This window comes from Marmota monax, unplaced genomic scaffold (genome assembly GCF_021218885.2).
Source record: "Marmota monax isolate L192 unplaced genomic scaffold, Marmota_monax_Labrador192_F-V1.1 WCK01_AAM20220418_F8-fsc00100, whole genome shotgun sequence".
NCBI lineage: Eukaryota > Metazoa > Chordata > Mammalia > Rodentia > Sciuridae > Marmota > Marmota monax.
Genome location: NW_026693872.1, coordinates 5,989,960 through 6,015,175, shown reverse-complemented (window position 1 = coordinate 6,015,175; position 25,216 = coordinate 5,989,960). Strand labels below are relative to the sequence as shown.

The following is a 25,216-nucleotide window of genomic DNA, read 5'->3' as shown; positions in this document are numbered from 1 at the left end:
GAGAGAAGAAGGGATGGAATCAGCCAGAAGGAGTGATTTGGAAGTCTTTTCTTTTGGTTCTGGGGGTTGACTTCAGGGGCTTCATATATGCCAAGCATGTATGAAGTGCTACACCTGCTGCTCCACGTTAGATTAGTTACCTTTTATGGTGCTGAGATTAAATCCAGGATGTCACACATGCTAGACAATCTAGGATAGATTTATTTTTATTTTTATTTTTTTTTGTACTGGAGATTGAACCTGGGTGTGCTTAACCACTGAGCCACATCAATAGCCTTTTTTTACATTTTATTTTGAGACAGGGTCTATGTTAAGTTGCTTAGGGCCTCACTAAGTTGCTGAGGCTGGCTTTGAACTTGCTATGTGCCTGCCTCAGCCTTCCCAGCTGCTGGGATTATAGGTGTATACCACTGTGCCTGGCTAGGATAGATTCTTAATAGGTGCAAATTCATTCACACTGGAGAAAACTATGAGCTTTCTTTTTTGCCTGCACTAGAGTAAGTCAAACGGGAATATTAGATGCCTGGAACTTTCTGGCTATATTTACATTTTTGCCATCCTTTTCTCTCCTATGAGTGGGCTGAGAATCCATAATTCTTTGGTCCCTTTGGCATATCTTATCCTGGGTTCTGGCTTTTTCAAATGCCATAAAGTTTCATTTGATCATTATATATATTTTTGATCATTAAATTTAACATGCTTTGTTTTGATATTTAAGTAAATTATAATTTCCACTAACCATTTCATTAACTGCACCCTGAAAATTTGTAGTATGGTTGAACTAATTCTTTCTCATGCAGAACTGATGGCACCTGAGATTTGGACAATATATTTGAGCTGTGTGCACTTTTTGTTTTTTGCTGTGCTGGAGATGGAACTCAGGGCCTTGACCATGCTAGGCAAACACATTACTACTAAGCAGCATCCCAGCTTTGTGCATTTGTTAATTCCTTCTCCATGTTAACTCTTCTGCCCAGGAAAGAAAGATACTTGGAGATCTAAACTGGTCACCCCCGCAAGAGCTTAGGTTTTCCACTTAGATTTATTAATAAGAGCTGAGGATGTAGCTAGGATATAATTCTCAGTGACTTAGGAAGCTGAGGCAGGATATCACTAATTCAAGGCCAGCCTCAGCAACTTATTGAGACCCTGTCTCAAAAAGAAAAGGACTGGGGATGTAGCTCAGTGGTAAAGTACCTCATTAATAGCTGATGTATTTACTCCATAAGGACTTGGAAATCTTTCCCAGTAAATAGAACTACTGAATGATTATATTGGACAGCGCACCATACTGAGGAGACTCTGGGATTTAGAGTCAATCAGACTAGGGCTGTTTCTATTCCTGCTAACAGTCTCTGTGACCATTGGTAATTTACCTGGCTTCTCTGAGCCTTAGTTTCCTCATCTTTAAAATGTAGGTGGTAATATACATTTTACTGAATTGTATGAGCATTAAAAAAGGGAATATAAGATGGGTGTGGTACTCTATGCCTATAATCCCAGGGACTCCTGAGGTTGAGGGAGGAGGATCTCAAGTTCAAGGTCAGCCTCAGCAATTAATCAAACGCTGTCTTTAAAGGAAAAAAAAAAAAAAAAGAAAAGAAAAGAAAGAAAAAGGAACATATATATGATTCCTGACTTTCACCCTAGTGTTTTGGAATGCCTTTGGGGATTCTCAGGTATCTGTGACAGTGTTTGGAATCCTGAGTTCCTGGTAGACTTTCCTTTTCTTTGAGGTGGGAGAGAGGGAAAAGTTCCTACTAGTTTTCCTACAGGAACCTCAGAATGTAGTAAGTTGATCTTTGTACACAAGGTAAACCTCCCCTTCCTGAGCACCAAGACAGCAAGACTTATTTGCAAAGCCTCTGAAGTCTACCCACCCCCCACCTTTCCCTGTGGTACAGGAGATTGAACCAGGAGAATTCTACCACTGAGCCACATCCCCTGCCCTTTTTTGGGGTGTTGGGGGAAGCAGGGACAGGTTCTTGCTAAATTGTTGAGGCTGACTTTGAACTGTGATCCTCCTGCTTTGGCCTCCTGAGTAATTTGATTACAGGTGTGTGCTACCTGTGCCCTGCAACCCCACCTTCTTTTTAGGGATCCCATAGTTGGGTTTATGGTAATCACACTGGGCTGCTCTTTAGATGCACTTGTAGGGTTTGAGAAGGGAGCCTTCAACTTGTTCTTGTTTGTCCTGCTCTTCCAGCTTAAGGAGCTCATGCCACTTCCTGCACTTCCCCCTGACCTCCACAGGAGGGAGGCAAGAGCCCAGGCCTGGCAAAGTCTCCTGCTGAGCTGCTGAAGGGCTAGCTATTTGCTCAGCTGTCACATTCAGGTCTTGTCTTTACTGAACTGTCTACATAGCCTTACCTGGGGCGGGGGTGAGTGTTAGCTTTCTTGGGAGGTGGGGTTGTGTGTGTGGGGGGGTACCCCCTGTGAAGAACATCTTTCCTTTGCTTTTTAGTTAGCTTTTGGGTGCTCTCATTTATTCTTTTACAGCCTTAGTTTTGTCAATTTTATAGGGACAGTGTTTCTGAGAGACACCTGTTACTCATTTATCAAAAGTAAGAATCTCTTAAGAATAGAGGACCACAGAGAACGACAGTAAAGGGAACGGGGCACTGGAGGGCCTTAAACTTGAAGCGAAGGAAACTACCCTTTCTGTTTTCTGACACAAAGATAGTCTCTATTTCTGTTCAAAGGTGAGACCAGAACAGGCCTTTGCAGAATTATTATATGAATAAAAAGCATATAGAGAATTAGTGATTTTTAAATTTATGCAGAAAATAGACCAAAGATAACTAGCTGCTCTGATGAATATTGTTGATAGCTTAAAAAAATAACTTTTGAAGTTTTATAATGTACAGTGAAAAAAAAAACAGTCCCTTTTTCTTTCCTGTGTATTCACCTTTACCAGGGTATTGGCTTTCAGGTGGAAACAGGATGTCTGGTATAGCTGCAGTTGTCTTCCTTCTCCAGGGAAGGGAACTGCACATGAGAGACACTGCAAATGTTGTCAGTGTCAGCATTCCTTACCCTTCCTGAGACAGATTTGGAGAGTTAGGATGGGCTCTGGTTAGAAGAGGGTTAGTAGGGTTGGCAGAAGGGTCAGGAGGCAGGGGGTGGAACTGGACCATGGGGGTGGGCAAGGTGGGTAAAGGGGAGAAGAGTGTGTACTGGTCAGTAGGAGGATGGGTTGGGGAAGAAGAAGATCCAGTCTGGAGGTTGTGTGACAGAGAGCCTGTGCCCAAAGTTCCTAATGGAATGTCTGGGGCTTCTAGGGTCCCCGGTGAGGCTCCAGGAAAGAGTCCATGAGTTCCATTCAAAGGTCTGTGTGTCCTGTTCAGGTATCCAGTGATTTGGTCTGGGGACCTGGTGGTTTGATTCAGCAGAGCAGGAATCTTGGCTCTGAATCCCCGCAGCTTGCTCAGAAGTCCAGAGCCAGTAGTTCTGGCTGAGACACTGAAGTTCGCCTCCAACAATCCAGAAGTCCTGTTTGGGAGCTTGTTCAGTGTGAGGAATAGAGAAGTACTGCTTGGGACAGCTGTGGTGGGCAGGGACCGCCTGACACAGAGGGCAGGTCCTCCTACAACCAGAAGAAAACGCACCTTTCCTCGGAGCAGTTGTTGGAAGCTCAGGAAGATGGCATTGGGATCCTTGTGAGCTGTGGTCCTGCCCTGTGGAGGAAGCTGAGGGCAGAGGATGGGCCTGAAGTCAGAGAGCAGGCCTAAGATATCAGGTCTCCCTTGACTATGTAGGACAGATAGGGTGTCTGCACCCAGGCATTATGACTAGGAAGGAACACTCCTTGGCAGACCAGTTCTACCCTCCAGATCCCTTGAATCCCCATTCTTCCTCCAGGTCGTTTAGGGAGACTGAGTCAGAGGACAATTTCTTTGGATTCCTCAGCTTGGGATTTACCTGGGTTCCAAGGAGGCCCTGCAGGGCACCAAGGAGGAGTCGGACCTGTCCAGAAAGCTGTCCCAGGAGAGCTGAGAGGCAGGTGGGACCCAACTGTCCCCGTGCTGCCATCACTCCCTCCAGTAGAAGGGTCACTGCTCCCAGAATGTCCTGTGCCTTGGTCTGCTCCTGGGAAAGAGATGGAAGAAAGAAGCAGACTGCTTCAAAGGGCATGCTAATAGCGGGTGGGGAGCCTGTAGGAGTAGCCAGCAGAATGAATCATAGGAGCTGAGAATTGGACAGGACCAGGGTCCCACCCAGCACAGGAATTCTTTCACAGTCTCCCGACAATTGGTCATCGGCCTCTGCTTCAATAACTCCACTGTCCGCCAACCCTGCCTGGTCTTACACCAACTTTCAGTCAGAAAGTTCTGCACTGTTATAACTTTTAGCTCTTGAAAACTAGTGCCGTAAGTCTACTCTTTTTGCTACAAAATATTAGGACCATAGCATTTTTAAACTAAATGAAGAATTGAGGCTCCAAAATAATGGAAGGGAAGGGACTTAATAAATGGCAGAGCTTGAACTATAGGTGATCCATAGGGACCAACTGTCCTTCTCCTCTGACCCAGTGATCCGAGCAGACCTGAGGAAAGGAGGGGGACTCTAGAGATCTTGGGGGTAGAAGAGTTGACCTGCCAATGAGTCCTGCATCCCAAGTAGGTTTCCTGAGTCATAAGTGGGAACATTTCTTGCTGTACCATAAGACTACTACTTTTCTTCAAGCTAATCAGACAGGTTTGTGTCTTTGTTTTTTTAACCATGTCTCACATAACATTTTTTTCTAGGCTCTCACTATGCAGGTTTTTCTTTCTGGACAGTTTAATATGGTCCCTTTTAATAAATTAGCATATGTCCTGAAGGGGATGTTCAGTACTCAGACTAGTGCTTTTAAGTGCAATCCACTCAAAATAGGGTTCTAAGAATATTTCCATAATATGGTTACTAAACATCTAAAGCAGTCTAGAATTGCTAGCTTTAAAACCAATTGCTTTTGATTTGGGGTTGTAACTCAGTGGTAGAGTGCTGGCCTAGCATGCACAAGGCCCTGGGTTCAATGCCTAGCTCTGCAAAAAGGAATAAATAAATAAATAAACAAACAAACAAATAAATAAATAGTTGCTTTAATAGTGCCATTACTTGCTAAGGTTTTTTTTTTTTTTTTAACACTTCCAAATCTTTTTCATAGGAAGTGCTAGGGCCAGAAGCTTAAATGAGGGAAGCAGGGCTTCAGGGTCTTAAGCTGGAATAGGACTTTATTCATTTTACACGTAGAATTACACACGTGTCTATTAAATTTCATCTTGTTTGTGATGTAAGTTTTTAGTGATTGGAATCTTGATTCTGACTTCAGTTACTGGTGCTTCCCAGCATCGTGTCATCTGTGGATACAGATTAATCTTACTTCTCTGTGCCAACTTAAGAAGATTGAACAGTCTTAAAGGCATGATCATGATAGACTTCTATCCAGATTTTTTTTGTGTGTATGTATGGTGCTGGGGATTGAAACCAGGGCCTTGTGCATTCAAGGCAAGCACTCTACCAACTGAACTATATCCCCAGCCCTCTCTCCAGCTTTTCATGATGTTTAACTTTGAATCTATTTGACATATGGGGCCTGAAATCCATCATCTTGTCCACAGGATACACATAGATGAATGTATATTGGGTTAGGGTGGCCAAGCTGAAGATGAGATTATTTTTAGTGACCCTAAGAATTATGAAGGACGGGCTGAGGATATAGCTCAGTTGGTAGGGTGCTTGCCTCGCATGCACAAGGTCCTGGGTTCAATCCCCAGCACCACAAAAAAAAAAAAAAAAGAATAATGGAGGATCCATGGGAAGCAGTAGGGAGCTGATAATGACAGGAATTTGGGGAGCCAAAGTAAGGGATGGAGTTCCGTGTGTGTGTGTGTGTGTGTGTGTGTGTGTGTGTGTGTTTTGCTGGTAATCATAGCCAGGGTCACATATGCTGGGCAAGTACCCTACCACTGAGCCATGCCCCCAGCCCAGACATCCCAGGGATAACTTTCTTACCGTCTGGGTTTTCCATTCTCCCAAGCTAAAATCCACAGCAGGTAGCAGGACAGGGGTGGACAAAGGATTGATGTCTGGGCACTGGCTCTGTTGGAAAAAAAAATGTGTGGGGGAGAAGAGAGATGAAATAGAGAGGGTATGGTGGCCCAGTGACTGGGCTAGCCTTCCATGAGCACTATGTTCAGTCCAGAGCTTCTAAAAGAGGCTCTAGTGCAAATCACAATTCTTGACAGGGAGTGGTGATCAGTAGGCCAAAGGCAATGTTGGAAGAATAGTTATTGGTCCGGGAGTGAGAGGAAGTTATGGGGTTGAGGGTACCTTACCAGTTAAGTGAATAGAGAAGCTAGTGCTTGGGAATTCTCACCAGTCTGCTGTGAAGGACGTGGGAGTCACGAAGCAGTTTATTTAGGAGTCGGGGGTCACAGGCAGGAGGAGCCGGGCTGGACAGAGTTAGTCTTGCAGTAAGGAGAAGCATGACCACAAGGAGCAATTCTTAGATGAGGAGAAGTGAGGTTGAACAGGGTGGATAAGGAAGAAATCATTGTTGGGTGATGGTCCAGGAAATCCCATTTAGGACCCAGACCTGAAATCCAGGGAATCTTCTACTTGGACATACCTTATTCCTGGGAGACTGGGTTCCCTAATTCCCCACCCCTGCAGCATGCCTATTTATTCTCTCTCCCTGCCATGCTCCAGCCTGGGCCTAGCCCCTCAAGTGTGATCTTACCAGTCAGCTCCATTCTGGCTGGGGTGTCTGGCTGGAGTGGCTCCCTGTATGGGGCCTCTCCCCTGAATCCTTCCTGGGGCCATGGAGGCGGCTTGGGCTCTTTGCACTTCTGGGCAGAGTGGGGTGGGGCACAGGTGGGCCGAGGAAGACAGTCTGGAAACTATCCTGAAAGTTACAAAAGTGGTGAATATTTTATCAAGTTTCAAGAAAAAGACTGCCTGGCAGGGGGAACAGATGCTGGGAGAGCTTGAGCTGCTGACCGACTCTGAGCTACTAAAGTTCTGATGGCTCCCAGGTTTTCTTGTGATCACAGCATATGGTGTCTCCTGACTTTGTCAGGGCTCCTCAGTGACTCTGGTACTGGTTTGGTCCCCCCACCCACATACACGCTGAGGGCAGCAGAACATGATATGCACTCTTGTGTGCATACACACACACACACACCTTTATTGGCCTCAAATTCTGAGTAACCTTGGTTGTTAGGTTGGAAGAAATCTGGGATCGGATTAGAGAAGGGAGCCTGAAGAGTGGAAAACAGGATCCAGAGCAAGGATCAGGAAGTTGAAAATATGCACGATGTGTTGCAGTGTGACTTCCGTGTTGGGCAGAAATATAACTGGGACCACAGGAGGACATGGATTAAAAGGGGGTACCATAGTCATTGACCTCTCATTCTTTCTCTATTTACCCTACCCATATAGTCTCCTGGAGTTTTTCTTTGCATTCCAAGTTCTGATATATCCTGTTATCCAAGTTAAAGAGATGAACTAATAGTCCTGGGATTTCCTTTCTGAGGCAAGTGGCCCAGGAATGAGCACTAGCTTAGGTGATGCCCACCTTACATGGCTTACCTTACTTTAGACGCTGACTGGCCAAGTTATCTGTCTCATGGCTACACCTGCTTCCCTTCCCCCTCTGCAGACCCCTTATGATTCCTTCACAAGACCCCCCACATGGTTTCCTCCTCCCTTCACAAGTTGTGCAAAGAGGCCTGCACCTGATTCAATATTGGGATTTCCTGTAGGTCTGTCAACATGCATGAGCCCTCCTCCCTTTATGTTCTCCTTGTGCCCTGGCTTGCCTGACCCAGCTTCCCCAGTCCCAGGATTCAGAACTTTTAGCTAACAAAAAATGAGCCGGTAAGACTGGGGATTGGACCATGCCTATTTTAGTGCTGTGTTTTCTAACCCTACATGTACCTCCTTTCTTATTTTCTCCCTGGGCCTGTGTCCCCTTTCCCTAGATCTTGGGAGGCCTGTGCTATATTCCACTAAGTCTGTGATCAGTCCTTCAGAAACCAGCACCCCACCCCCTACCCCTGCCCTGTCCTGCTCCTCCCATTCTGGGAAGGCTCCACTCTTCTCGACAAAGGTCAGTGCCTGTAGGTTCCAGTTTGCTTGCCCCTCCCCCAGCTTAGAGCCCAATTCTTCTTTCCTGTCTTTCATACCCTCACTTAACCCCAAACCCTGTTTGCCACTCACCGGGTAGAGAAGGGCTTAAGGACCCAGGTGCACAGCAGGCAGCACTCTGGGGAGCAGATGAGTAGAAAGACATGTGGCGTTGGGGCACAGCCCCTCCACTGCAGTGGGGTCACAGGCTTGACCGGCCACTTTTGCCCAATCAGAGAGCAGAGAGCCACCAGACACTGGCGAAGGCCCCGGAAGTGACGCCTTCTCCTATCCAAGCTGGACCTGGAGCCCCTGCCTGGACCATGGTCCACTAATGGAGCCCAGTTCCTCCACCCCCACACACCACAGGGAGGATTTGCATAGGGGGATCCATCTTTTCCTAGAAGATGGAAACCTGGGAGCTGGCTGGGAGAGAGATGGGAAAGGAATAGAGGTTTTGTCCAGGAGATAGCTGGCAGGACATGTTTGTCCGGAGGGAAAAGGCATGGAAGTCTTGCTTCAGATTGATGAGGTTTTCAGTTCTTAGCTATTCAAATTTCTTCTCTCTGAACACCATACCAGCTGTCAAAATCCAGGTTTCTCCTACAACTCCCTATGGAGTCTCATCTTGTAATTCCCCTTTCCCAAATGGAATCTGGGCATTGCCTATATTGAAGAAAGATCTTATTAGGGGTCATGGTATAGAGAAAGGGTGTGGACAGTTTGAAGGGACTGGAGGGTGAGGGGCGTGTACTGGGTTAAGCCTGGGTCCAGGTGCTCTTCTGCTGGGGCCCAAGGGCTTGGACAACTAAACCCACTTACCTCTGTGTCCATGCGCTGAGCTTGCCCTGTCTTTTGCCCTCTTCCATCTCTTACCACTCCACATGCGACAAGAGAAATAACCAGGCCCATGTGTCCCTGTCTTAGGAAAGACAGCTGTTGAGCCTCCCCCGCAAATACCTCCCTGCTGCCACCCCCCTCTTTCCTTTGGCCCTGGCTCTAACTACTTTGCTTTCCTCTCAGTTCCAGTCTCCCTACAGTCTCTTTCCTCAGGGGCCTCTTGGCTTGACTTTGTTCCCACCCCCTACCCCTAGTTCTTCCTCAGGCTCTCTCTTGTTCCTCTTCCCAAGGATGGGGCTGTCTGCTAGGAGTATGGCCTAAATCCCGGAATTCTCCAGTTCAGCCAGACGAGATGCCTCCCAAGATTAGGAAGGAGGGTGCTGGGATAGCTGGGAGGATGGTGGGGATGTGGGGGTGGGAGGGGATAGGGAGACATGACCAGAAAACCAAGACAAAGGAGATTGGGGGTGGGCTAGAGAGGAAGAGAGTCCCTTGGGTGAAGGAAGAGGTTGAGAAAGCAAGAGGGTGATGGTTGAATGGGCTTGAGGACAGGTTACAGTGGGAAACTGACACTCTACCCAAGGGGTAACACTGCCTGTTACTGCATAAGTCTCTGTCCTGGGAACCTCTAGAATGAGGACAGACCTCAGAGGGAGAAGTAGGGCCTAGAGTCAAGAAGAGATCAGTTGTCATCCTTAAAGGCAAGTCTTCATCCTTCAAGCCGGAAGGTCCTTGCCCAGTGACCCGTCCAGGCCTCAGGCCCAGCCTTGGCCCCTCCCTGGCCCTGAGAATCTGGTCCTGGGCTGGACACCCAACTCCCGGTCGTTCTGTGGCCGCCGGCAGCTGGGGGCTCCAGGCCCGCCTCTCCTCCCCTCTTCGCGCCCCCTGGTCCCTCCCCTCCCCCTACCCCCTCGCTCCCCCTTTCCCTCCAGCCCCTCCCTCCCTCCCCTCCCCCACTCGCGATCCGGGCCGCTGCCGCTGGGCCGGACCCCCCGGGCTCAGCCCGGCCCCTCGCCGAGCCGCCGCCGCCGCCCCGCCGCCCCGTTTGCTGAGGAGGAGGCCCCCGGCCGGGGCGTCGGGCGCCGGGCATAAAACGGGCCAGAGCCGGCGCCCGGGGCACTAGAGCCGAGTACGGCCCGGGTCAGCGCCCGCCCGCCCGCGCTCCTCCCGGCCGCTCCTCCCGCCCCACCCGGCCCGGCGCCGACTCTGCGGCAGCCCGAAGAGCCCCTTGCCGTACTGCCCCGGCCCTGGCCCCGGCCCCCTCCCGCCGGACCGCCCCCGACCCGGCCCTCTTCCCTCCTCCCGTCCTGCTCCCTCCTCCCGCCCGCCTCCCCAGCTGTCCCGTTCGCGTCATGCCGAGCCTCCCGGCCCCGCCGGCCCCTCTGCTGCTCCTCGGGCTGCTGTTGCTCGGCTCCCGGCCGGCCCGCGGCGCCGGCCCGGAGCCTCCCGCGCTGCCCATTCGTTCTGAGAAAGAGCCGCTGCCCGTTCGGGGAGCGGCAGGTAGGTGGGCGCCGGGGGGAGGGGGGGGAGGCGCGGGCGGTGAGTCCAGCTTTGGGCAAGTTCGCACCCTCCGGGAGGGGACCCCGGGCGCAGGTGGCTCCGCGCAGCGGGCGGGCTGGAGCCTCCAGGCGCGTTGTGCCAGGGGACCCAGGGCCGGGCGGGCAGCCCCCAAGGCGGGCATACTGCACGAGCGGGACAGCGGCCGCTAGCCAAGCCCGTCCCCGCAGGCTGTTCCTTCGGCGGGAAGGTCTATGCCTTGGACGAGACGTGGCACCCGGACCTGGGGGAGCCCTTTGGGGTGATGCGCTGCGTTCTGTGCGCCTGTGAGGCGGTGAGTGAACCCTATTGCCGCCACTCGGGCTCTTGAGGGTCGGGGACCTCTGGGGTTCTGAGACGTCGGACTGCACTCTAGTTGCTCAGGAGGAAGAGACTGGTCCACAGATACTTGGGATGAGTTTTCTGGCGAAGGAAGCTGGGATCGCCCCCTTTAAGTCTCAGGTGTTGACTACTATTGATCGCTCACTCTGTGCCTTCCGTGTCTCTCTCTCTCTCTCTCTCTCTCTCTCTCTCTCTCTCTCTCTCTCTCTCAACTACCATTACAACTTTGCTAGATAGATAACCCTATTATCCCCATTTTCTAGAGGGGGACCCTAAGGCCCAAAGAAGTTAAGCCACTTGTCTAGGGTCTTTCCACCTGTAAATGCCAGAGCTTTCGGACTCTGCCGGTGGACTTTGCACTGGTCCCTAGACTCTCCCTCTTTGCCCTGAAGTCTAACGGTCTGACATCTTGCACTCACTTGATTTTTCCCTGTTCTCTGAGATCAGCCACAGTGGGGTCGCCGGGGGAGGGGCCCTGGCAGGGTCAGCTGCAAAAACATCAAACCTGAGTGCCCAACGCTGGCCTGTGGGCAGCCGCGCCAGCTACCAGGACACTGTTGCCAGACCTGCCCCCAGGGTAAGAGCAACTCTGCTGTAAGGGGAGGGCAACAGGGTGCAATACTAGGTCCTGGGCTACTTGGATTGCGGTGGCCTGCTGTAGCCCGTGTTTCTTACCCCTGGCACAGAGCGCAGCAATTCGGAACAGCAGCGGCCGGGCCTGTCCTTCGAATATCCCAGGGATCCGGAGCATCGCAGTTACAGTGATCGCGGGGAGCCGGGTGCTGAGGAGAGGGCACGCGCGGACGGCCACACCGGTAAGAGGGGATGGGTGTGTTAGGGGGCGGCGGTCAGCGATGGTTGACAGTGTTCATAACGTCTTCCTCCCTTGGCAGACTTCGTGGCGCTGCTGACTGGGCCGAGGTCGCAGGCAGTGGCACGTGCCCGAGTCTCATTGCTACGCTCCAGCCTACGCTTCTCCATCTCCTACCGGAGGTGAGAAAGGGGAAGAAGGGAGGAGCGGGTCAGCTGGGGGAGGGGAAGAAGAACTGAGAAAGCTGGGTGGGTGTGTGTGTGTGCGCGCTGCTTTTGGCCCAGGCTCCCCATCCAGCCTTACTGGACTTTTCATTTGCAGGCTGGATCGTCCCAGCAGGGTCCGCTTCTCAGATTCCACCGGCAGCATCCTCTTTGAACACCCTGCATCCCCCACCCAAGATGGCCTGGTGAGATGATGCCATTTATGAGCGCTTATCCAGTCTGGGCACTGTGCTGAGAGCATGCTCTGCATTGCCTCCTTTGGTCCTCAGAACAACCCAGTGGGAGGAAGGCACTGACATTATGATGCCCATTTTACAGATGAGGGAACTGAGGCTCAGTAGCAGAATGTGATTTGTTCAAGGTCACACAGCTAGTAAGTGGTGGAGCCAGGATTTGAACCCAAGCATCTGGCTCCTGGGCACCTTCTTAAGCTTCCTAGGAGGGCCTGGGGGCTCCCTTCCATATTCCTTCCTCATCAGGCCTGGGCCTCTTAGCTGGCCTGTCCGGCATACTGTCTGAGTGTGGGCCTTCTTGTTTCTCTGTTACAGGTCTGTGGGGTGTGGCGGGCAGTGCCTAGGTTGTCTTTGCGGCTCCTTAGGGCAGAACAGCTGCATGTGGCCCTTGTGACACCTACTCACCCTTCAGGGGAGGTCTGGGGGCCTCTCATTCGGCATCGGGCCCTAGCTGCAGGTAAGGGGAACATGCAGCTGCTGAATATGAAGAAAACTCTTTATAAAATTCTCAGGGTGGGCTGAGAAGGGGATTTTCTGATGGACTGTCACCATCCTCCCTCCCTCAGAGACCTTCAGTGCCATCCTGACTCTAGAAGGCTTACAACAGCAGGGTGTGGGGGGTATCACCCTGCTCACCCTCAGTGATACAGAGGACTCCTTGCATTTTTTGCTGCTCTTCCGGGGCCTGCTGGAATCCAAGAGTATGGGTAAGTGTGGTGGGGAAAGTGTGAGAGAGGGCAGAGAGGGTACCTATCTCTTAGAAATGTCCACATGTATGCCCATTACAGGAGCAACCCAGGTTCCCTTGAGGCTCCAGATTCTACATCAGGGTCAGCTACTGCGGGAGCTCCAGGCCAATGCCTCAGCCCAGGTGAGGGAGGGGAGGCTCTGATTCTTGTTGCCACCTGCCCTGGCCTCTTGCTAGTGCCCATCATACCCTGGTCTGTTCCCAGGAGCCAGGTTTTGCTGAGGTGCTGCCCAATCTGACAGCCCAGGAGATGGACTGGCTGGTGTTGGGGGAACTGCAGATGGCCCTGGAGAGGGCAGGTGGGCCAGAAATGCGCATCAGTGGACACATTGCTGCCAGGCAGAGCTGCGATGGTGAGGCAGGGTGGGGCCTGGCACCTGAGGTACATCCATCCAAGAGGCACAAACAAGTGCCAGGGAAGAGGCCAGGGTGGATGGGGGAGACTCCTGGGGACTCAAGCTATGAGTGGCCATGTAGCAAGCCTGTCTTGCCCCTCTACAGTTCTGCAGAGTGTCCTTTGTGGGGCTGATGCCCTAATCCCAGTCCAGACAGGTGCTGCCGGTTCAGCCAGCCTCACACTGCTAGGAAATGGCTCCCTGATCTACCAGGTAAGAGTCAGGGACTACAGGAGGTGGTAAGGGCTGTCACTATCCTCCTTTGGCAGCTGCTGGAGGGATTCTTGTAATTGTTCAAGCCTCAGGCCTTTGCTGCCTATTCAATTTGCCTTCCCCCACCCTGCCCACCAGGTGCAAGTGGTAGGTACAGGAAGTGAGGTGGTGGCCATGACACTGGAGACCAAGCCTCAGCGGAGGAATCAGCGCACTGTCTTGTGCCACATGGCTGGATTCCAGCTGGGAGGACACATGGTGAGGCACCAGGCAGAGCCATAGTGCCAGGGTCACCAGTGGGATGCCTGGTGGATGTGCAGGGATATTCAGTATCCTTCACTTACTCACAGACTCTCTCATTGATTCATTGATTCATTTAACATATTTTTAGTGATCCCCAGGCTAGGGTCTAGAGTACAAAGAATATAAGGTGTGGGGGCTGGGATTGGTGGTGCACACCTGTAATCCCAGTGACTCAGGGGACAGGAAGATCTCTATCTAGTTGAAGGCCAGCCTCAGCAACTTAGCAAGGCCTTAAGCAACTTAATGAGGCCTAAGCAACTTAGCGAGAACCTGTCTCAAAATAAAAATTAAAAAGGGCTGGGGATGTGGCTCAGTAGTTAAGCACCAGGTGCTTAACTTGGTACTAAAAAAAAAAAAAGGAAAGAAAATCAGATGTGGTCCTTGTCTTCAGCAAGCTCACAGTCAAATCAGATTGAAGTAGTTAAGAATTACTGTGCGATACACTGTATAATAACTATGATAATATGGTTGCTACTATTGGACATTTCTACTGCCGGCTACTGTACTGGTTATCTTATTTATATATATATTTTATGTTTACAGTACCCATTTGTAGATGAGGAATTGAAGGCTTGGAAATGTTAAGTAACTCTTCAAGGTTGTTACACATAGTTAAGAAATAACAGAGGAGAGACTTGAAACTGGGCTTGCAAAGTTCTTATCCAGTGTTACTGGTGTGTAGAAATACATCTTGTTGTAGTCGGGGCACAAAACATGGAAAGGCCTCAGCCTCTGGGCTTGTATGAAAGCTGAGGGGGCTCATCCTTTCTTGCCCCCCAGGCTGTGGGTGTCTGCCCTGGGCTGGGTGCCCGAGGCACTCATATGCTGCTACAGAATGAGCTGTTCCTGAATGTGGGCACCAAGGACTTCCCAGATGGAGAGCTGCGGGGGCATGTGGCCACCCTGCCTTACAGTGGGCACAGTGCCCGCCATGATAGTGAGTGTTCCAGGGTTTGCTCGCCTTTCTGTATTCTTGGACTTGTGACTAACACACGTGAGGGATGGTGCCAGAGGGCCAGAGCCTAGGGAGTGTCTTTCTCTGCCTGAGATTCAGATTGACATCTGGAGAAGGTGGGAATGTCAGGGGATGGGGGGGTCCTACTGGCAGACTCTCTCCCTGTTGCGATGGTGTAGGAGTCTGAAACTTGCTGCTCCCAGGCCTGGACCCATTGATGGTGCCTTTCAGCTTGCAGAGTCTATGTTGGGGGAGATGGGAATACTGGGAGTAAGAGGTTGCTCTAGGACACCTTCTCATCTACTCTTCTCTGGACCCAGCATTGCCTGTGCCCCTGGCGGGAGCCCTGGTACTGCCTCCTGTGCAGAGCCAGGCAGCCGGGCATGCCTGGCTTTCCCTGGATACACACTGTCACCTGCACTATGAAGTGCTGCTGGCTGGGCTTGGTGGCTCAGAACAGGGCACTGTCACTGCCCACCTCCTTGGGCCTCCTGGAATTCCAGGGCCCCGGCGGCTGCTGAAGGGATTCTACGGCTCAGAGGTGAGGACACGATGGTGGGAGACAGCTTGGGAAATCTTGCCTTTGTGTGTGTGTGTGTGTGTGTGTGTGTTGCTGGGGATCAAACCCAGGGCCTTGTGCATGTGAGGCAAGCACTCTACCAACTGAGCCATATCCCTAGCCTGGGAAATCTTGCTTTTTAGCTTGAAGGGATGTGTGGACCTGTGGTTGGGAAAGCAGAAAGCAGACAGCCTGGTATTACAGATGGGTATGGGCTTAGGAGTTAGGCAGGTCTTGATGTGAATCTGACTCAGCCTTTTATTATGCATTCTCCTTTCTGAGGACATCCCTTGTGTAGTATGTAATATCCTGGGACTCCAGAGGGGTAGTGGGATGGCCAAGCCACTGAAGTAGTTTGGGCTGCTGTGCACTTGGAGTCAGAGAGACCTGGTTTCCAAGTTCTGCACCATTGCCGTCTAGGTCTCAGTTTCTTCATCTGCAAATTGAGAGGCAGTAGTAGGCTCAGCCCTAAAGTGCCTTGTACCCATCCCTCATTCTGTCTCCCTGTAGGCCCAGGGTGTGGTGAAGGACCTGGAGCCCGAGCTGCTGCGGCACCTGGGACAGGGCACCGCCTCCCTGTTGATCACCACTAAGGGTAGCCCCAGAGGGGAGCTGCGAGGGCAGGTTGGTGGGCATTGTGGGCACTGGGGATGGTGTAGTGGGGCTGGCCCTGTGTTCCTGTGCTTTCTCTGAGCCCCCAGTGGGTGGGGTGAAGGGGATAGTATCAAAGTGTGGCTGGTGGAGAGGATGAAGCCACACAAATCCCCCGAAGGAGGGTGGCAGAGCACCGTCCTGTCGCTGCAGCTGGGATGATTGCTGAGGCTAATAGCCGCCTCCTGGCGCCCTGGTGCTGAGGGGCGGACCAGCGAAGGTGGAGACTGGAGCGGGGGCCTAGATGCTGTCTCAGTTGGCCTCTCCTCCCAGGTGCACGTCCGTAACCAATGCGAGGTGGGCGGCCTGCGCCTGGCTGCTGCCGGGGCCGAGGGGGCGGGGGCTCCTGGCGTTTCGGTTGCAGAGGCTGCGGCGCTGCCTGTGCAGGCTGTCCCCGGCCCAGAAGCCCCAGCGCCGGTCAAACCTGGAGGCCCTGGGCGGCCCCGAGACCCCAACACGTGCTTCTTCGAGGGGCAACAGCGCCCGCACGGGGCTCGCTGGGCGCCCAACTACGATCCTCTCTGCTCCCTCTGCACCTGCCAGGTAGGAGGCCCTGAAAGGGCGCAGTTGGAGCCCGGGGTCTGGGGCTAGGAGTTCAGCACCCCGTCAATGCTCCCCTTGTCTCTGCAGAGACGAACGGTGATCTGTGATCCGGTGGTATGTCCACCCCCCAGCTGTCCACAGCCGGTGCAGGCACCTGACCAGTGCTGCCCCGTGTGCCCGGGTGAGTTCCCTGCAGGGGAGCAGAGGTAGTGCAGGGGCCGCCCTTGGGGTTGCTTCCTTTAGGGAGGGATGGTCATCCTCTGCCTCACCATTTCTTTGGCTCCACAGAAAAACAAGATGCTAGAGACCTGCCAGGGCTGCCAAGGAGCAGGGACCCGGGAGAGGGTGAGCTGGAAGAGTGCCTGCAGGGTTGGAGCATCCAGAGGAGCCTTGGGTTGGACCAGAAGGGGGAAAGGAGGGAGAGAATCTACGTGTGTGGGGGTGAAGGGTACAGATTCCAAGTGACACCCGACAGACCTCATTAGTGTTACCAGTCACCCAGTAGGCCCTTGGGTTAGCTAGTGTGGGGCTGCCCTGAAGCTCAAGCCTTGGTTGTGGGCCCAGCTGATGAGCTCAGTACTAATGACAGCTGGGCACTGTCCCCCACCAGGCTGCTATTTTGATGGTGACCGGAGCTGGCGGGCAGCGGGTACCCGGTGGCACCCCGTCGTGCCCCCCTTTGGCTTAATTAAGTGTGCTGTCTGCACCTGCAAGGTATGGCTGCCCAATCTTCTCTGGTGCCATAACCCAGCGGGGTCTGCAGAGATGGGGAGGGGGCTGCCGTCCTTGGTGAGGAAGGTTCAAGGATGAAAACACCATGAGAAAAATCCCTTGGGCTTTGAGAGCTGGCTTCCAGCTTCCTGTAGCAGAAGGGAAATGGCTGACCTGGGTGTGAATTCTGCCTCTGCTCCCTGACTGGCTCCACGTGACCCTGGGCATTTTCTGAACCTCCCTGAGCTTCACCCTTTCCTCTCCTGTAAGCAAATGTGGTACCTACTTTGCAGGGCGCAATGATGAGGATCTGAGCCTAGGAATATAAAGCAAGCCCAGGCCTCTGAATAAAAGGCCACAAACGTGTTTTATTTGAAGTGGTAAAAGGAGAGGGAGGTTTATGTGTCCTCCCTTCTTCCTGACCCTTCACTCAATGGATCTCTACAGGGGGGCACTGGAGAGGTTCACTGTGAGAAGGTGCAGTGTCCCCGGCTGGCATGTGCCCAGCCCATCCGCGCCAACCCCACTGACTGCTGCAAACAGTGTCCAGGTGAGGGATTTGGGCACTGAGGCCTCACTTTTAGGACTGGGGCAGGCCTTGACCTGGGTGAGGAGGGGCATGATGAAGGTGAGGGGAAGGGGCTTCTCAGCTACTTCAGCACTGACTGTGTCTGGCATGGAGCAGAGATCTAAATGCAGTGGGAAGAATGTGCATGTGCTACTGGGGTGTGATGGGCTTCAGTTCTTGCCCTGTCTGTCCATCTATCCATCAACTACTAAGTGCCAGAAACTGCTAGGTGTTGGGAATTCAAAGAGGAATAAAATCTTCTTGCCTCTTTCTGCCAACAGTGGGGCCAGGGGCCCACCCCCAGCTGGGGGATCCCATGCAGGCTGACGGGCCCCGGGGCTGCCGTTTTGCGGGACAGTGGTTTCCAGAGAGCCAGAGCTGGCACCCATCTGTGCCTCCCTTTGGGGAGATGAGCTGTATCACCTGCAGGTGTGGGGTAAGTGGGAGCCTGTGTGAAGTGGGTAATGGGGGCCTGGTGTGGGGGATAGCTTTCCAGGGAGGGCAGACTCCTGGAGGTGGGCCCTGGTGACCCTCAGCAACTGCTCTGTCCTACACCAGGCAGGGGTGCCCCACTGTGAGCGCGATGACTGTTCACTGTCATTATCCTGCAGTTCAGGGAAGGAGAGTCGATGCTGCTCCCATTGCACACCCCGGCGGCGTAAGTGAGGGTGGCCAGGGCAGCAGCTATGGGCTGGCTGCAGGGAGCCCAGGGAGGGAAGAAAGCCCCTGTGATGTCAGAGCCACGCAGTCTGCATCACAGGTGCCTTCCTAGCCTACCTTCATAGAGTGGTCTTGGGGTGTGGGCAGTTATTTATTACAATTTCTATTTAAATGAGATTTCTGAAGCTCAGAGGAATTAAGCAACTACACTTTGGGGCAAACAGTTGGTATGCATGGACTTGCTTGGAAAATTCTGGCGTTTCTAGGCCCAGAGCAGAGATACTCTGCTTGGCCCCTATATAACTTTCTCCATGTCACTCTGTTCCCACTCTCCTCCTCCAACATCTACCTACTTCTGTCTGCAGCAGCCCCAGAGACCAGGAGTGTTCCAGAGCTTGAGAAAGAAGCTGAAGGCTCCTAGGGAGCAGCCCCAAGGCCATATGACCAAGAGGATGGGGCCTGAGCTGGGGGAAGGGTGGTGCTGAGGACCCTGCATTCTCCTATAGGGAAGCCCAGTGCCTTTGGCTCCTCAGTTCTGCCTCTTCTCCTTCCCCCACTACCTCTGGGAATCACAGCTCCACAAGGGGGAGAGGCAGCTGGGCAGACCAAGGCCATATCCACTCCAACTCCTGCCTTGTTACTGTCTGGCCTCTGGCCTAGAAGCCTACCCCCTTCCTTCTGTATATAATGTCACTGGCTTGTTGGGATTTTTAATTTATCCTCACTCAGCACTAAGGGTCCCCCCACTCCACTCCTGCTGCCCCTGAGCTGAGCAGAGTCATTATTGGAGATTTTTGTATTTATTAAAACATTTTTTTTTCAGTCTTTGGGCTTGTGGTGGATTCTTTGTAGCCAGGGACCTGAGTGGGCCCCAGTGGAGAAGAGTCTGAGAGTAGGAGGCAAGTAGGATCTCTGGCTCCAAGGCCTTTCTTCTGACCCTCTGGAACTGGAGGAGTACTGGGGAGGGCACAGGATGGTGCAGTGGTTGGCTGTCATGCCTGGATTCTGCAGAGGGACTTGAGATGATCCTTGAGATACACTGGAACCTCCAGAGCCCAGGCAACCTGAAGCAAGATTTAGACTCAAGTTTAGTCACCCATGGCTGGTTTTTGCTGACTCCATTTTGATGTTGCTCCAAAGAGAGAAAAATGTCACTCACCTTTACTCTCCTTGTCTAAAGCAAGAAACACACTTTTATGTTTTTCTTTCCTGAAAATGAACTGTGTTCTGAACCCACTCTGGGGCAAGTCCAGATCTAAGTAGATTGGGATCCACTCCAGTCCGGTTTTTGGCTGAGTTTATTTTGAGATCAAGTGATGTGATGTGCAGCACAAAACACCCCTGTCCTTTTCCACCTTTCTCCCCTTACCCCTTATTCCTACAGGCTCCACCGGCTCTAGGGACATAAGCATATCAGAACAAAAAATCCAACATGTATGTACCTGCAGATCTGTTTCGTATAGGGTTAAATCTGGGATTTTACGATCTGGTAGAGCAGAGCGAGAGGGAGATGATAGCCTTTTATTTAGTGTCAGACATGTCATATGTGGATAAGCAGTTACTGTCTTAGCCCATCAAAACTTCAAGTTCCAGTTCTGCTGTTAACTAGATGAATTATTTCACGTCCACAAACCCTTTTCCTTTCTGTAAAGCAGATACCTCCCCACAGGATACCATGAGAACAAGTGCTTGTATAGCTCAGTGTCTGGCACATATTCTAGCTGTAGTGGGATTTTTTGGAGTTGCTCTGGGTAAGGGAGAAATATGAGGAGGAGAGTGGCATCGGGCTTCCATTATATCTGGCATGATGTTTGTGGAGGAGCTAAGCTGAGGATGAAGGGATGATAAGGACAGAGATAACTGAACTTAGGCCTTGACCTGTCATAGTAGGAGGATTATGAGGGCCAGGTAGGGGTGAAAGAGCAGCAGGATTCAGCATGGGGTTAAATTCAGAGAACTAAACACAGCACCAGCCATGGTATGGTGGAGGATTTGGTCTGAAAATGGATGCTGACAGTCTTGTCTTTCTTGAAGGCGTCGCTGAGTTGGGTCACCCACAGGGTGGATCAGTGGGCTCCATGAGGCAGAATCTCATCCTCTGGATCCTGAATTGCAGGCACTTAGCAGGGATTTAGAGCAGGCCTCTAGATGTCAGCTGAGCGAATGAATGAACAGCTGATGGATCAGGCAGAGTAGAATCCTTTTCAGACAAGTCTTTGAAACACCTTTCCCATCCTACCCTGCACTCCAACAAAGCTGGCTAGTCCCAGGCCCTGCCCAAGCCCCAGGGAGGTTGTGTAGTGACCCAGGAATTCCAGTCCTTTGCATTTTGTGATGGACTTGATGTCAGGCCTCTTGGAGTCCTGGTGTGCAGATACCTCAAGAGGGGCGCCCCGGGGATGGGGATGTGGCTCAAGCGGTAGTGCGCTCGCCTGGCATGTGTGCAGCCCGGGTTCTATCCTCAGCACTACATACAAACAAAGATGTTGTGTCTGCCGAAAACTAAAAAATAAATATTAAAAAATTCTCTCTCTCTCTTTTTTTTTTTTAAAAAAAAGGCTTAGTGAGACCCTGTCTCAAATTAAAAAAAAAAAAAAAAAGAGGCGCCCCATTAATTTCTCTTTAGACAACTAACTGCACATAATGAGAGAGTCCTTTTTAAAGAAACCAAACCATACTCTAAAACAACCTAAGGAGGGTCAGTTTTCCTGGTTAGAACATTTTAGGGTCTCAAAATAGTAACTGGTAGGGTTTAAAATTTGGTATCTAATGCTGGGGACAATGAAGTCTTCTGCATTGTAGAGGGTTTGACCGGCCTTCTCCAGCAGAAAGGCAGAGGTCATACATAGATGCTCTAAGTGACTGGACGAATGGGATAGTTCTGATACATCTATTTTTCAAAAAGAAATTTTTCATGTTTAGTCTTCTACTTTGACATGTTCTACTGGTGGAACCACCTTTTATGAATTCCCAGTGACATCCTTTATTCATTATTTTATATGCAAAATCCAGGTTTGAGCTGTCAGGTGATGGATAGTCATTAGCTTAGAGCTATAGCCTCATGGGGCTGCTGGCAGACGTCAGCTCATTTTTGGCCAAGTCACCAGAGCAGTGTCTGTGTGTTTGAATAATTTATGGCAGTGACTTATGAAAGGTAGTTTTCAAACTGTGATTATAGACTTCTGAAAATGCCTCCAGGAAGAGGGAGAAATGAGGGAGTACCCGGGCATCTACTGGGACTGGGGATCCAGGAGCCCCATTTTCAAGAGAGATGTTCAACTATTAGCAAAGATTGCATTCCAAAGACCAGTGGGTTGCTTTCAAAAAATTTTTCAGAATGACAGTATTTTTTGGTTTTGTTTTGTTTTGGCATTTCACCCCTTTGTCTTTTATAAGAATAATGGAAAATAGAAAAAGCAAAAGTGACACTCTGACATAACAAAAGTGACAGGAGAGTTTTCACAGAATTGGGGCAAGGAATGATTTCACTGAGCATGCTGGGAGAGACATATTTTAGCTTGTCACATTTTAAGGTAGTCAGAGATGTGTGAAGAAGACATCTATGTATGAAATGCATGGAGAGTCTATGCATGCAGTGTCTACGTATGTGGTCAGGGTCATACCATTGTTACAAATGACAAAAAGAGAGGGCTTCTTGGGCATTCTGGAGTGATTTTAGTCCTCTGAGAATGAAACCGCCTCTGTACCATTATTTGGCTTTAAAATAATAATAATAATAATAATAATAATAATAATAATAATTATTATTATTATTATTTTGGTATTGGGGATTGAACCCAAGGATGCTTAACCATTGAGCCACATTCCCAGCCTTAAATGTTGTAGGTAGACAGAATGCCCTTACTTTGTTTTCTCTTACCTGGTGCGAAGGATCCCAACCCAGTGCCTCATTAGGCAAAGTGCTCTGCCACTGATCTCCAGCCTCAGCCTGGGTGTTTGGCTTTGACACTGGTTTAATGTATAAAGAGAGCTGTCAGAATTGTTTTTGCTCCTCATAAAAGTAAATTTTGTGAATAATTGTGGTAATATGAAAATAGATGAAGAAAGAATAATTCACTTGGTACCCCGACTCCAGGTAACAAATTAAAAAAAAAAAAACAAAAACCCACTGAGTAGTTTTCTGAGGTGTAGTTAGTTAAAACATTTAGTTGCCCAGATCCACTCCCATTCTGGGTCTTGCCCCTGCAGTGCTTGGGTCCTCACTGTGAAGTGGCTGTGATGTCCCACTTTGGGGTATTCTTCTGGCAGCAGCTGGAGCTGGAGTACATGTACAAATAGGGACAGCAGTGGAACACACGTGTGGGTATCTGTCCTTTGGCATGGAAAATGTCTAGGGAGGCACAAAAAGAGAAAAAAAATCCTCAACAGCTCAGAAAATCTGGCAAATTGACATTCAGTGATTTGATTTTCAGCAAACTGACTAGAGGCCACCAGTGGGGTCCCAGCTCCTCCACCGATGGGTGTAGAGTGGGCTTGGAGTTTGTTCTATCTGCATGCAGCAACAGAGGTCCTCCAGAGGAAATGTCTCCTGGCAGCCAGGGGCCCTACTCTTTGGGAGGTGTCATTCCCAGTTTCTTCTTGTCTTTTTTCCTTTGTGGGTCTGGCTCATGGCAGAGCCACTGTCTTTTTGTGAGATTTCTTCTTTTGGAAACTCCTGCATCCTGCTGAGGTCCCTGGTCTCTGGGACAGAGACTTGCTCTCTCATGTGTGGTGGGACTGGCACGGTACCCGTGGAGGTAGCAGGTGCCAGTTGAAGAGGAACAGCTTGATGAGCAATGCACTGGTCTTTCTCCATTCAGGGGCAGAAAGACTGCTGCCTAGGTTTGGGGAAGACAACCCGCCAAGTACATGTTCTTTCAGCCTAGCCAGCTGGTGGACCTCATGAATCTGACGTGGCTGGCAAAGAAGCACATGAAACTGGAGCAGGTGGCCATGGCTGTGACTTTCCACATGCATGGCAAGAACACCCTGGAGATGACATATGCAGCCTGCTGCTGCTGCTGCCCACATTCCTGGTGACCCTGGGGCTTTGAACATGGAAGTCTGGGTCCTGAGAAGCTCTGGTTTTGAGGGAAAGTGAGGGAGACCGGGACATTCTCTCTAATAAGACTATTATAAAAGTAAAGAACTAGCTCTTTAAAACACAAAACATCTGTTGTTTTTCTTCTGCTTTTTGTATTGCAGCAGTAGAGACAGTCTTTATAGTGAGGGGAGAGTTGGGGTAGGGGCTAAGAAGCAGCGAGACAGGAGGCTGCAGAGAAAGGCGGCCAGGAAGACACATTCCATGGAAAAGTGGCTGAAGGGATTTTACTAGGCACTGTTTATCTTGTAAATTAATAACAGGTAATAATTGCATGCCAAAAGCACAAAATAATATGTAGGGCATAGTCTTTTCCTCCCACTCCATCCCAGGCATCTAGGTCCATCCCTTGGAGAGACTCATTACTGCTATTTTTTTTTTTTACATACAAGGAAAGCCTTTGAGAACTGGGGTGTCAAAGTTTTACACGTCACTGTGATATAGACCTGGAGCTCCCAGCTTTGCAAACCTTATTGTGCACTTGAATCATCTGGGAATTTGTTAAAATGCAAATGCTGATTCTGAAGGTCTGGGGTGGGCCTGAGATTCTACATTGCTGTCAAATTCCCAGAGGCTGCTGCTGCTGCTGTTGCTGGACCAGGGATCCGTATGAATAGCAGGGCTGTAGACAGTTCCTCACTCAAACTTTCAGCAAAATTTGCCATATCATCAAGATTTCACCTAAGTTTATTCACTCGACTAAGATGTATTGAGTATCTTCTTTGGGCCAGGCACTGTCCTAGGTGCTGGGAAGTCAGCAGTGAATCAAACAGACAAAAAGTTCTGTCCATGTGGGATTTATGATTTAGTGGGAGAAGACTGTCAATAAATGTCTTAGCTTTCTGTAACTGTAACAAAGTACCCAAGGTAATCAAGTTAAAAGGATGAAAGGTTTCTTTGGGCTGACAATGTCAGAGGTTTTGGTGCATGGTCATTGGCCCTGTTGCTTTGGGCCTGTGGTAGCACAATATGTGGCGCTGGGAGTCCACAGTGGGGGAGGACTGTTCACCTCATGGTGACTGGGGAGCAAAGAGAGAGAAGCGGAGGGATTGGGGTCCCAATATCCCCTTCAAGGGCATATACCTCTGATGACCTAACTTTCTGTCACTAGGCCCCAACTTCTGAAGATTCCAGCACCTCCCAATAGAGCCACAGACTGGGGACCAAATCTTCAACCTATGGGCCTTTGAGGGATTATTCACATCCAAATGACAGCAGTAAATATAATAAATAAGTTATAGAAATAAATACATAAAATGTAAAGAAGATGGTGCTTTGGAAGACACAGCTGGAGAAGGGGAACTGGGTTCTTCAGGGTAAAGGGAGCTGGATGAGAAACTCCAGTGAGGTGAGATTTAAATAAAGACTTGAAGGAGAGGGAATGAACCATGGGAATAGGCAATGATTTTATTTAAATTACAAATGTGGCTAAGTTTCTTGTCAGGAGAGATGAAGGGAAGACACCTGCCATAATTATGAGGTTCATGTGAAATCAATAGATTAGTAGGTATCAGAGCTCAGAGTCAGAGAGAACGCTGAGAAAATCGGCCCCTTGGGATATTCATAATTGAGCAGGAAGTCTTACTCAATCGTATGCAAATCTAAAGGAATTGTGCCTCATCTAACTTTTAAATTATATACTATATAAAGATGAAATATAAACAGGAAGAGTTAAAGAAATAGCTATTACCAGGTACAGTTAGGTCACATA

The 25,216-nt window shown here is 50.3% G+C and overlaps 2 protein-coding genes across 12 annotated transcripts; one reads left to right on the top strand and one right to left on the bottom strand.

The window, feature by feature from the left end:
- Positions 1-2,759: 2,759 nt before the first annotated feature.
- On the bottom strand, positions 2,760-9,841 carry Thpo (thrombopoietin). Of its 7 annotated transcripts, none has more exons than XM_046462559.2 (8): positions 9,598-9,839; positions 8,935-9,030; positions 8,206-8,251; positions 6,725-6,889; positions 6,362-6,489; positions 5,998-6,084; positions 3,922-4,089; positions 2,760-3,689 (listed from the first exon to the last, which is right to left on the bottom strand). In XM_046462559.2, the coding sequence occupies exons 4-8, from the start codon at positions 6,735-6,737 to the stop codon at positions 3,033-3,035; spliced, it is 1,053 nt and encodes a 350-aa protein (XP_046318515.1). In that variant the 5' UTR covers positions 6,738-6,889; positions 8,206-8,251; positions 8,935-9,030; positions 9,598-9,839; the 3' UTR covers positions 2,760-3,032. The 7 variants fall into 7 exon arrangements, with proteins under 7 accessions (XP_046318515.1, XP_058441072.1, XP_046318513.1 ...); XM_058585089.1 differs by lacking the exon at positions 8,206-8,251 and adding an exon at positions 7,169-7,244; XM_046462563.2 differs by lacking the exon at positions 8,206-8,251 and having other exon boundaries at positions 3,046-3,492; positions 3,609-3,689.
- Positions 9,842-10,255: 414 nt separating this feature from the next.
- Positions 10,256-23,528, top strand: Chrd (chordin). Of its 5 annotated transcripts, none has more exons than XM_046462552.2 (23): positions 10,256-10,452; positions 10,680-10,783; positions 11,278-11,407; positions 11,517-11,645; positions 11,724-11,823; positions 11,963-12,050; positions 12,414-12,555; positions 12,665-12,805; positions 12,887-12,969; positions 13,052-13,199; positions 13,348-13,454; positions 13,593-13,712; positions 14,538-14,694; positions 15,033-15,253; positions 15,782-15,895; positions 16,196-16,465; positions 16,553-16,646; positions 16,754-16,810; positions 17,076-17,179; positions 17,624-17,726; positions 18,026-18,180; positions 18,303-18,402; positions 23,225-23,528. In XM_046462552.2, the coding sequence occupies exons 1-23, from the start codon at positions 10,305-10,307 to the stop codon at positions 23,308-23,310; spliced, it is 2,901 nt and encodes a 966-aa protein (XP_046318508.1). In that variant the 5' UTR covers positions 10,256-10,304; the 3' UTR covers positions 23,311-23,528. The 5 variants fall into 5 exon arrangements, with proteins under 5 accessions (XP_046318508.1, XP_046318510.1, XP_046318509.1 ...); XM_046462554.2 differs by lacking the exon at positions 23,225-23,528 and adding an exon at positions 18,773-19,229; XM_046462553.2 differs by lacking the exon at positions 23,225-23,528 and adding an exon at positions 18,770-19,229 and having other exon boundaries at positions 10,257-10,452.
- Positions 23,529-25,216: the final 1,688 nt, after the last annotated feature.

Coding starts and splice junctions, on each gene's coding strand:
- Thpo (XM_046462559.2), bottom strand. Junction 6,085..6,361: donor ACGTCCTTCACAGCAGACTG/GTGAGAATTCCC, acceptor TTTTTCCAACAG/AGCCAGTGCCCAGACATCAA. Junction 4,090..5,997: donor GAGAATGGAAAACCCAGACG/GTAAGAAAGTTA, acceptor TCTCTTTCCCAG/GAGCAGACCAAGGCACAGGA.
- Chrd (XM_046462552.2), top strand. CDS start 10,305: ATGCCGAGCCTCCCGGCCCCGCCGGCCCCTCTGCTGCTCCTCGGGCTG. Junction 16,466..16,552: donor GCTCCCTCTGCACCTGCCAG/GTAGGAGGCCCT, acceptor TTGTCTCTGCAG/AGACGAACGGTGATCTGTGA. Junction 16,811..17,075: donor GAGCAGGGACCCGGGAGAGG/GTGAGCTGGAAG, acceptor GTCCCCCACCAG/GCTGCTATTTTGATGGTGAC.